This window comes from Saccostrea cucullata, unplaced genomic scaffold, assembly GCF_032062105.1.
Source record: "Saccostrea cucullata isolate Sc308-1 unplaced genomic scaffold, CSIRO_AGI_Scuc_v1 ctg7691, whole genome shotgun sequence".
NCBI lineage: Eukaryota > Metazoa > Mollusca > Bivalvia > Ostreida > Ostreidae > Saccostrea > Saccostrea cuccullata.
The window spans coordinates 16926-29044 of NW_026927268.1; the positions used below are offsets into that span (position 1 = coordinate 16926).

Genomic DNA, 12119 nt, shown 5'->3' on the forward strand with positions numbered 1-12119 from the left:
TTGCTGTTGTAAAGTTTCAATTCCCAACTGCTTAAGTCTCTTCCTTTGCTATATAATAAGTACAAACCAGTAGAGCTTCAGTCTCGACAGAGACTTCTGGTTCTGATATTTCATTCATAAACAAGTACTTCCGAAATATTCACATTTTGAGGGCACTTTTTCATACAGGATATTATTATAAAAAGACATCCTAAAGAGAAAAGGGGATCCCGATAGAGGACATGTATTGCTAATGCAAAACTCTCAGAACGCTTGTCTTTCTTTACTTTCCCAAAGAAATGTTTTATGAAAAACAATACTATAATCGTTCGCAGTTCTTTAGTTCTGTTCTCGGTCTTTGAGCACCGCGGGGTATTTTACGTGTCATCACCTACTGGAACACGAGACCTAGGTCTCTGGGTCTTTTAAGTCTCATTCGAGAAACCGGTCTTCATGTCCCTCTGTTGGATTCGGACCCGCGAGATAAAGAGCAGCTGCTTATTCCGTTGCTCTTGTGCAGGCGCAACAACTTCATTAGCTGCAATAATGTAGCCCTCTCCGATTTTTTTGATATTATCTGGAGAGGGCTACAATTCCACAGCATCTCCGTAATGGTGCAAAAATATTGTTTTAAATACGGGCGACTGCTGGCAGAATAAATTGTTTTTACTTTCAACTTACTTCTAATAAGACGACATATTTATTCACTGTGGACATCATAGCTCGTTAAACGCGAAAACCATGTAAAATAAATCTGTGTATTTACTTGTCGCTTTACTCAGCAGCCAAGACAGTTCACGCGTGACGTACTGAGACTTGCGCTTGAAATTTAGAATAACTCAATAAAGCAAATGTCGATAATTATAAATAATTGTGATGAATAGTAACACTAAACATCGATAAATAAAATTCCATGTGTCACGTTTTCCTAAGCAGCGATATTTAGGCTTAAAATAGGTAATTCGAAAGAAATCCGCTACCTATAGATCCTTAATCTCATCTGTCCCAAAATAAAATACCCTGGTATGTCAAGGTCAGTAAACATGGCGGATAAATTTAAAGGGGCATGGACACAGTTTGAACTGAATTTTTTAAACCAGTTTTAATGTTTACAATTCCTAACTATGGCAGCATCTAATGATCAGCAAAAATTTGAACATCATTGATGTTTAACAAACAAGATACAGAACTTAAAGTTCTTCATAATTTTAACAAGGCTCGTGCCTTGTTTTTGTTTACATATAGAAATATATTTATAGCAAAATGAAATTCATCAAATCAATAGTAACTGTCGAATCGTACTATTTAAAATTAACTTTTATTTGAAAATTATCTACTTTGAAGAAACATACATTAGTAGGTTAAACAAAAACATGACACCTACTATGTTTACATAACAAAAGTTTGGAGCTCTAAATCTGTCTTGTATCTGGACAACTGACGTTCAGATTTTTGATGATCATTACAAAGACCCTTGTAAAATATTTGTAAAAATGGAAAAAATAAATTTTGATATTTAAGCTGAAACTGTCCATGTCCCTTTAAGTTGTGATGTTGATATACACGAAAAATACGGATATATGGATTGTTCTGTACATTTTTGGATCGATTTATGTCTGGGATAACTACATTTTGGAAGTCCAGGTAAGACATATAAATGAAATAGCTGTTTACTGACAATTTCAGCCAAAATCCATGCGGGAGTGAATCGCCCTCGCTTTGCACCATTACGGAGATCCTAGAGAGTTGTAGCCCTCACCTCCCCCCCCCCCCCCCCCCCCACTAAAAAAAAGGGAGAGGGCTACATTATTGCAGCTACAACTTCATGTACTTCTCTAATCGGGCAACCTGGAGGAATGTAAATAGATTAACATTATAATTATAGAAATTAATACTTTCAACAAGATTAAGTCATTTTAAGCTCTACTGGTCAGAGACCAGAACAGCTTATGCGGCGTCCGTCGTTCTTCCGTCTATCTGTAAACAATTTTTCAAAACGCCACTCCTCCAACAGTTTTGGTCTGATTTCAATATAACTTAGTACACAAGTAGACTAAACTAAGATACATAATTCTATGTATCGATTTTTGATTTCGATGAACGGTGTTGCCATGGTTACTTAAAATACAAATTTCTGTGAAAATCATTCAAAAAAATGCTACTCCTACAGTTTTGGTCTGATTTCAATATAACTTGGCACACAAGTAGACTACACTAAGATACATAATTCTGTATATCGATGTTTTTTTTTATTTCGATGAACAGTGTTGCCTTGGTTACTAAAAATAGAAATTTCTGTGAAATACATTTAAAATGCTATTCCTCCTACAATTTTGGTCTGATTTCAATATAACTTGGCGCACAATTAGACAACACTAAGATACATAATTCTGTATATCGGTTTTTGATTTCGATGAACGGTGTTGCCATGGTTACTAAAAATACAAATTTCTGTGAAATACTTTTAAAATGCTACTCCTCCTACAGTTTTGGTCTGATTTCAATATAATTTGGCACACAAGTAGACAACACTAAGATACATATTTCTATATATATATAGGTTTTTGAATTCGATGAACGGTGTTACCATAGTTACTAAAAATACAAATTTCTGTGAAATACTTTTAAAATGCTACTCCTCCTAGAGTTTTGGACTGATTTCATTATAACTTGGCACACAGGTAGACTACACTAAGGTACATAATTCTCTTTATCGGTTTTTGATTTCGATGAATGGTGTTGCTATGGTTACTAAAAATACAAAATTCTGTGAAATACTTTTAAAATGCTACTCCAAATACAGTTTTAGTCTGATTATTATGCTTCCTGTCAGTTTGTCTCTATATAACCCATACCCTACTATTCTCGCATAGTGTTCTAAGGATTTATATAGCGTAAGCATACTATGCCGAAATAGTGCACGGCTTCCATTTCTGAAGAAAATCCGACAACGCCCATACCAGGGAGCGAACTCACGACCACGAGATTATCAGTCCGACGCGCTACCGATTACGCCACAGACGCCGGTATGGTATTGTACTATGAAGGATATGGAGATAACGAACGTATTCAATCTCAAAGTCCATAAAACAATAAAGAATAAGAGCAGAGCAAACACGGACCTCCGAAACATCAGAGGTGGGATCAGATGCCATGGAGGAGTAAGCATCCCCTGCTGACCGGTCACACCCACCGTGTGCTCTTTGTCATGATCAGGAAATAACGGAGAAATCCGTCGTCAATTCAGTGTATAAATAATGGACTAACAATTACTATGAAAAACGTCAGTCAGCATTTGACTCAATGATAAATTGTGTTTGCTGACAAGGTCATTGTATCGACCACAGAACTTACGAAATGATTACTTTAAACGGGACGGCTGATATTCTTGTTTCATCAACTTGCATGTCAGTTATTTACCTCGTTTTAGAAATTGTTCATACGTTGAGCAAGCTCTTGTGTATCGAGTCAACTGAGATATATATACACTCCGTATGCAGGTGACGAAGGTATATTGACGCATAAGTAAGGGAAGGTGACGATAGAAAAGTTAAAGTCATCACGTTTATCATATAGCTTGGTTGTTAGATTACCATTAATGTCTTTTTCAAGTAAAATATCCAAGTATGAAGCAGATGTGTGAGACTCTGTGGTATCTTTCATCTCAAACTCACCAGGATATATAGTATCGACGTAGGAATGGAAATCACCATTGTTAATTGACAATACGTCGTCGATATATCTAAATGTCGAGTTGAAGGCACTATAATATATATAAACTTAAATTCAAATATTTTACACTTAAGATTAAAAATAAACAAAACTTCTTCTAAAATAGTTTCTTGCAACCCCCCTTCCTTCACTCAAATACTATTCTCTAAAACTATCTGTAGATTATACCTAAAGTATGGAACATTCAAAATTAAAGAAAAAGATTATGACGTACATGTTGCACAAGGTGACGTCATAAAAGAATAGACGACAAGTTATGAAACATTGAGAATGGAGAAAATATTGCCGTTTTTATACAGTAGGAACAGTCAGCATCATAATGACAGTAGTGTTGTGTTTTGCGTGCAATATGCCTAAATAATAGTCAGCCTCCGGCTCGTGCACCATGTGTCAAACCCTGAATACTATTTAGGCATAGTGCACGCAAAACACAACACTATTATATAATTATATTATATAACTTTGTGAAATCCGGTAATCTGATTGGTCAATACGAAGTACTTATTCTTTAATAACGACCGCTGAAAGCGAATAATGACTCGCACGAGCTGCCTCGTTTTCACTTTCGCTTTAGACAAACATGGAAGTTCGCGAGTTGAAGGTGAGGAAAATTTAAAAATTATAGTGAAGAACTCTGAGACTGATAATACAAACCAATTACTAGGATATTTGTGAATATTTTTCGGGAATAATTAGCACATACCATTTCATGGTTGAGTTCGACCTTTCCACTCAGCGAGCAGAGTTTTGACGCTGTTTACGCGATTACGGAGACTAAAGAAAATATAGATAAGCATACCATGTTAGATTGTATCTATTCTTAGAAGGCATAGGACTAGCATTTATATTTTTTCTGTGCATTTCGTCTGCAAGTGTAAACGAGAGCGATTTTCAATCTGGGGGAGGGGGAACTCTGTGTTATTCGGAAATAGATATCTTGCGTCATTATTATGATATGGGAATCGAAATTTATGCCGAAACAATTTCCTCTGAGTAATATTCAATGAATTCTGAAACATTTACATTCAACTTATTTATGGTTAAAACTATCTCTGTAAATAATAGGATGATATACATTGCACTAATAAATTTGGGAAATTATTATTTATATAATATAATAAATATGGACTTAATGCACGGTCAATATGCATTTATAATGACCCAGGATGACAGATATTGACCGAAGATACATGAAGTATATCGACCTCGGGCTAGCGCCCTCGGTCGATATACTACATGTATCTTCGGTCAATATCTGTCATCCTGGGTTATTATAAATGCATATTGACCTACATTGAGTCCATATTTGTATAATAATATAATAATATAATTAGGCATGCAAGTAGACTACACTGAGATACATAATTATCAGTTTTGTTTTTTAAATTTGATGATTGATGTTGCCATGGTAACTAAAATTGAAAATTCTGTAAAATTTTATTAAAAGCTACTTCTACAGGTGTAGTCATGTTGCAATCTTGCCAAAAAAAGAGACTTAATCAAGGATCATTATTCTATTTATTGCTTTTGTAAAGTTTTAAGTCCCAACTGCTACTTTTCTCTTCCTTTATTATAAGTACAAACCAGCAGAGCTACAGTCTCGACAGAGACTTCTGGTACACTTTTGAAAAATGTTTGAAAATAAAATGCGTTATTTCTATGGGCAGTGAAGCAGTCACAACCTAGATCATGAAAATTGAACAGTTTATTGAGGACTCGAGCGACTCATAAAATTCATGCATCAAATCCTACAGTCAGCGTTTGTGTCGACCACGATAATAAATTAATAGCTTAATAATGCTATCTTGGCTTTGTATATTGACTTTCATTCAAGTATTGAATTACTGCCATTCAAAGATAATTTCCAATGTCAATGTGTGGAAACTGCACATAATCTAGCGACATTTCGACCAAAAAAATGTATAGTTATCTCTTCACAGAAACATTATCTATCATAATCTTATTATACCCCTGCTTGAAAAATGGGAGGGTATATCTGGCTAGGAGGTTATAAACCTTGACTCGGGCTCCAGCTCCAACTCTGGCTCCAATTTAAAATTGTACTCCTAGGAGTACGAGATCAAAATCTTAGGTTATAAAAATTTTCGAGTACGTACTCCTAAGAGTACGGACTCGAAATTTTGGAGTACGAACTCGGACTTTTTTCAATTACAGAAGCGGTCTTTTTGGAACTCTTCAGTAATGGCGGCGCCCATGTAATGTGTACTGATGATTTGTGGCAGTATTCCAATGGGTATAGAGGTGAGTTTATTTGTTTATTTTCCATTAAAACGTTTTAAGCTATATTTTTCTCAAAAATTCTTATGAAATAACATATGATTCCTGTAAAACGTAAAGGGTTATATTGGTTACTTTGTATCCGACGACAAAGTACAATATCGTCTGCATATACACAGCAGACTATACAAATATAACATTAAACATGGCAGAAAAAGACATAGAAAAACTCCTTACCTCAAAAGAGGTTGTTGAAAAAAAAGTGAGAACGAAGTGGTCTCCAGACGAGGAGACGAGACTGATTTCGGCCGTCCTTGATCGCGAGGATGCCCTATTCGGCGATTTTAAGGGCACCGGGGCGAAATCTGGTCAGGCGAAGCGGAGGCAGGGCTGGGAGGAAGTCGCAGATGTGTTGAATGCGTAAGGAATTTCTTCCTACCTGTGAAAACTTTTATTTATTTAATATGATATATTTATTATTTAAGAAAGTCAAAGTGGAAATGATCTGCTTTCTAAATAGGCCTAAATATTGTGTTACAGGGTGTGGACAAATTAAGATTGATTGTTTATCATTGTATTTGAAAAAAATACTTGCAGAAATCTTCAGAGCACAATGTGTTTGAAATGTACTTTTCATGTGTTACACCTTATCTTGTGCATAAAATGATGTAAACTAATTGGGTTTTTTTAAGCCATAGCTCATATTTATGATTAATTGAGGCCAATAAAAATGATTTTATAAACAATAAGGAAACAGAAAAGAGGAAAAACAAAATCATAAATTTAATGTTTAAATCTTGTTTTTGTAGACAATTCACTAACAGCAAGAGAACACCAGAGGAGTGCAGAAAAAAGTATAACAATGCGAAACAAAGGAGTAAGTGAATTTAATTTCTGCAAACACTTATGTGTTCTAAACACCTAAATGTAAGCTAGATCTAAATTAGTTTTCTAGTTTAGTTTGTATTCTCAGTAAGTCCACTCTCAGTAAGAATTTTAGTTATTAAAAAGAAAGAGAGAATGTTGTATTATCACCATGATCACTGGCTTCAGTTTAAGTTCTCACCTGCAACCTTTCTTAAATCAAGAATTTGTTAACCATTCAATCCAACAGTATAATCTTAAATAAAATTCAAAAAGACGTTGCTTTTTGTTTTATAATCAGTGGCAGATTTAAGGGGGGCGCACCCGGCGCGCGCCCCCCCTAAAATTGTCAAAGTTAACGTAAATCACAGTTTCGTCTAGAAAATGTAAATATGTCTACTTGGTAGACCTCATTTTTACCCTACAAAATCTCTAGAATCCAGGAGCTTCCGGGGGCTGTGCCCCCTGGGCCCCCGCCCTGGATCCACTGGGGGCCTCAAGGCGGCCCCCAGACCCCTTGCCTACTTTTGGCGCCCCCTCTAACTTCAATACCTGGATCCGCGCCTGATAATCTCTTTATGTTGATGATAGGATTTTCTGTAAACTACACAATTTTAATTGACTGCTTCATACACAGTAGATATGAGACATTTTAAAAAACATTAATAACCAATTTACAATGTATTTACTGACTCAGCATTTAGATATCAAACAAGTTTTAAGTCAACAATAAACAATAAACCTAGGGTTATAGGGGTTCAAAACTGATGAAAATTTTAATTTGAATGTAAATAACAAATATCTTGCTCATGTACACTCAACCTTGTATTTATAATTATAGCTCAGACATGCCATATATTATTACTAAAGCATGTTTTTACTTTCAACAGTCCTACATAATGAATTGTTGTATTGCTTTTCACTTTCATTTGCAGGACTTACAAAAGGTGTCATGAGAAATGGGCGGCACTGGTAACCCGAATCACCAAGTAGAAGGCCATCATGGTCACCTGACAAAAACAAATCATTTCGAATTTGTTTCTTGCATGTATGCACCATTGCAGACAGTTAACTACCATGAATGTAGGTAAATTGTAAAAGTCATGTTTCCTTTATACCTTGTTCAAATTGCTGACATAATGCAGACATTTTAAATATCCTGTTGTCGTGAGTAGCCCCTGGCCAGTTACAGCTGCTGCTTGTGATTTTAAAAGAGGGATCACAGACCATCTATAAGAAAATGAGGGAGTGGGGCGTGTAAAAATGATACTTCCTAAGAAGTCTTCTTGTTTTTTTATTTGATCAAAGTTTATGATATCAGTAAACATAAGAAATATTTCGTGGTTTATTGGTGATGTCAAAAGAATTTAAGAATTCTCAGGTACCTGGACATTTAGAGAATGGTACTGCTTTCTGTTGACAAAATCTGCCTCCTGGGGCCCAGATTGTTTGGTTATTCTTATGTGCGTTCCATCTATGCAGCCCAAAACTCTTGGAAATCCTGTTAATTGGGGAATTAAGAAAATTTGGCTTGAAAACATTGCACTACATGTATACTTAGTAAAATGAGAAGTGGTCTTTTTAGGGGTATTATTGTACTGTATACAATTTATAACAATGACAATTTTATTAGAAGCTTACAATGTATCTTAATGTTGATCCACTGATTCCCCACACTCCACCCACCTAACACACAAACAATCTCCTGTGATTTCTATACTTTTTTCAGAGTTAAAGTAGCATTAGAACAAGACTTAGAGGAAGGATATGGAGATAATGAACAGTATTAAATATCAAAGTCCATAAAACAATACAAAATAGGAGCAGAGCAAACACGGACCTCCAAAACATCAATGGTGGGATCAGGTGCCATGGAGGAGTGAGTATCCCCTGCTGACCAGTCACACCCCCTGTGTGCTCCTTGTCATGATCAGGAAATAACGTAAAAAATCCGTCATCAATTCAGTGTATAAATAATGGACTAACAATTAGTAATAATTTAATTTTGTTTATATTCTCGCCTCTCATTGGTTGATTTCCAAAAAGGAACGCAAAACATTTTGTATAATCTGGTTTGGTATGGGGACACACCCCCTTGACGACCAGCTTAATCACTTATCCATGCAATCCCCTCATTTCCACTCCTCGGAATCCATGGAAATTTCAAGATTTAATAACTGTATCTTTAACTTCAAACACTTACTCGATCTTACCTCATGTAAACACACATCATGGCTGCTAGATCTATGTATCAGTTATTACCTCCCCTCGCTTCACTTCACTTCCGTTACTAAGGTTGTATTATTGCGCGGTAAATTTAAACTCGTAAAAAGCAACACAATTTTACATCAAAAGTTGTTTGATTATTTTAGAATTAAATTATAAGGAATGACTCTAATTCTTGACCAAATTATCGAGTATAATCTGGTTTGGGTCAGTTTACGCTTTTTTATAATCCGCTTTGCGGATTATAAAGCGTAAACTGACCCAAACCAGCTTTTTTATAATCCGCTTCGCGGATTATAAAGCGTAAACTGACCCAAACCAGATTATACTCGATAATTTGGTCAAGAATTAGAGTCATACCTTAATGAAAAACGTCAGTCAGCATTTGTCTCAATGATAAATTGTATTTGCTGACAAGGTTTTGTATCGACCATAGAATTTATGAAATGATGACTTTAAACGAGACTGTTGATATTCTTGTTTCATCAACTTAATAATTTACCTTGTTTGAGAAATTGTTCATACGTATCGAATCAACTGAGATATATATACTCCGTATGCAGGTGATGAAGGTATATTGCTGCATAAGTAAGGGAAGTTGACGATAGAAAAGTTAAGGTCATCACATTTATCATATAGGTTGGTTGTTAGATTACCATTGATGTCTTTTTCAAGTAAAATATCCCAGTATGAAACAGATGTGTCAGAGTCTGTGGTATCTTTTATCTCAAGTTCACCAGGATATATCGTATCGACGTAGGAATGGAAATTACCATTGTTAATTGACAATACATCATCGATCTATCTAAATATCGAGTTGATGGCCACAGCAAGTGTTTTCTTCTTTTCACCATCTTCACGCGTTAGATTTTGCACAAATTCTGCTTCATATGAATATAAAAATAGGTCTGCTAATAACGGAGCGCAATTGGTACCCATGGGAATTCCAATAGATTGTTGGAATACCTAGTCTAACTTAGAGTTATTTCCCTTTAGATGTACCAACCTCTAGCACATACAGATAATAATAATAAACGTCCAACTTGACTTGAATCAAGCTTTTTTCATTGTAATTCTGCTAAGTCTTTAAAAAATGTAAGCAATGATTAAAGGTTTGCAAATGTTTCTTAACTGTTAAATATTCTTAATCATTGAATCATTTATTAGAACAGGGAATTGTTTTGTTTTCAAAATGAAATGAATTAGTCATATGACAAATATTAAATTGACATAACACTAATTAAACAAGAAAGCAGCAATAATATGTTTTTTTTTCAGATGGGGCATACCTAGTCCCCCCTATAACCTCTACCACGCTCACAGGTAAATGCTTTGATTTTATGAAAGAGTAAAGAAGTATATGATCAAAAGTTGTCTCCCTTTAGTTGTGTCATATATTATAATCTATTGTTCTATATAGTCAATGTATATTACTCTTTAGAAACCTGAAATGTGGGAAAATTCCACCATGACTTGACGTGCCCGGTCTCCTCTAGGAAATGAAATAAACTGTGGTGCCAATTCCGCAATGAGTGAAGATACACGCCTAATGCACCTCCCAGCTGTTGACCTCGATATCTTGATATCATCACCAACTAGGATATGAGTGGCACCCGTTCCGAGAAATCTAAGGGTCACTAGCACCTGAAGAAGGGGTGGCACAGGAATGTTCCTCTGCGTTGGTGATGATAAGTCAGGCAGTCGTCGTAGGACATCCATTATAGTGTCTGGGTGAAAACGATATCTTGCGAAAACTTCATCTGCAGTCAATTCCTCCAGTGGATTTGATCTGTCGCGAAAATTACGCAGAATACGTTGCCTTTGAACTATTTGCCTGTGTGCAGCCATTCTTGATAGAAGCAGACAACACTTGGAGCCAAAATTGAAATCTCGAGTAAGCTATTATGCTTACTCGAGATTTAAGCAACACATACTCCATTTGGAGTATGTGTTCTGTACTCGAAAGTTTTATAACCTATATTTCGAGTATGTGCTCCGGCTCCAAATTTCGAGACAGCTTTCGAGCTAGATTTGGAGCCGGAGCTGGAGCCAAGTTTTATAACCATGAAATATTTCGAGCCATACTCGAAATGTTTAAATTGGAGCCAGAGTTGGAGCTGGAGCCCGAGTCAAGGTTTATAACCTCCTAGCCTGATCGGAATGTCTGTAAGTCTGTCTGTTACGCTTTGGGGTGCCCATCTCTTATCCGCAAATCCTCTTATACTACTGAATGAAATTTAATATTTCCACAGATTCTATATTACCGATAATGCAATTGTGCATGTCCCATTTTACTTTTTAATCTGATACAAATTTAGGGTTTCCCATTGTTAAACATGGATGCTGTCATTCTTTCCATAATATTGAAGGGTACCCATCTCATATCATTGAATAAAATTAATGATACACTCACTGATTTTTGATTACATAATGCCATTGTTCACCTTCTATTCTACGTTTTGATCTTAAACTGAGTTCGGGTCTCCCAGAGCAAAAACACTGATGAACATTACCATTAGGGAGGTGGGTATCATTAAGTGAGCTCAGTGATGACATAAAAGTAAAATAAGAGGTACACTGTGTTATAAAGAATCTGTGAAAGTATCTTTAAAGATGAGTTGCGGATAAGAGATGGTTACAGTGTACCCATCAAAATTATAGAAAGAATTCAATGACTTGGTCTGGGAAACCCAAAACATGTGTCTGATTAAGGATTTCCATCCCTAATGGGACCTAATTCCCTATCCTTAAATATCTGTCAAGTATATAATACACTGATATTATATTAAAGCATTTTATAGTGGAAAAGGATTGCCCGCGAGAAAGTTTTAAAAATGTCATTAATTAAGCAGTAGTTGATTAAAAAAGATTGCATTGAAGTCTAGGGGGAAAAGCGTTTTTCAAAATAAAACTTCAAATAATTTGAATATCAAAGATGCATTTAAACATTGAAAATAGAATGACAGTTGAAAACAATTTTTTTTACCGGCTGAATATTTTTTAATTGATTTTTTTTTATTAATTAAAGAAGGGGGTTAACTCTTACCAAAACTTAAGGTCATAAATTAGGACACATCCCA

The 12119-nt window shown here is 35.4% G+C and overlaps 2 protein-coding genes across 2 annotated transcripts; one reads left to right on the forward strand and one right to left on the reverse strand.

Annotated features, from left to right (window-relative positions):
- The first annotated feature begins 6154 nt into the window (after positions 1-6154).
- On the forward strand, positions 6155-6834 carry LOC134273891 (uncharacterized). Its single transcript, XM_062756108.1, has 2 exons — positions 6155-6369; positions 6759-6834. Exons 1-2 carry the CDS (start codon positions 6155-6157, stop codon positions 6832-6834), a joined length of 291 nt encoding a protein of 96 aa, XP_062612092.1.
- Positions 6835-7677: 843 nt separating this feature from the next.
- LOC134273892 (putative nuclease HARBI1) lies at positions 7678-10887 on the reverse strand. The gene is made up of 4 exons (XM_062756109.1): positions 10485-10887; positions 8199-8314; positions 7932-8043; positions 7678-7823 (listed from the first exon to the last, which is right to left on the reverse strand). Exons 1-4 carry the CDS (start codon positions 10885-10887, stop codon positions 7678-7680), a joined length of 777 nt encoding a protein of 258 aa, XP_062612093.1.
- Between the last annotated feature and the right edge of the window lie 1232 nt (positions 10888-12119).

What these genes read in the sequence shown, in the direction of transcription:
- LOC134273891 (XM_062756108.1), top strand. Translation starts at nt 6,155, where the DNA reads ATGGCAGAAAAAGACATAGAAAAACTCCTTACCTCAAAAGAGGTTGTT. An exon ending in GTCGCAGATGTGTTGAATGC is followed by an intron (nt 6,370 to 6,758) that starts GTAAGGAATTTC and finishes TTGTTTTTGTAG; the next exon opens with ACAATTCACTAACAGCAAGA.
- LOC134273892 (XM_062756109.1), bottom strand. Translation starts at nt 10,887, where the DNA reads ATGGCTGCACACAGGCAAATAGTTCAAAGGCAACGTATTCTGCGTAAT. An exon ending in GGAATTTTCCCACATTTCAG is followed by an intron (nt 8,315 to 10,484) that starts GTTTCTAAAGAG and finishes CCCAATTAACAG; the next exon opens with GATTTCCAAGAGTTTTGGGC. An exon ending in ACCATTCTCTAAATGTCCAG is followed by an intron (nt 8,044 to 8,198) that starts GTACCTGAGAAT and finishes ATTTTCTTATAG; the next exon opens with ATGGTCTGTGATCCCTCTTT.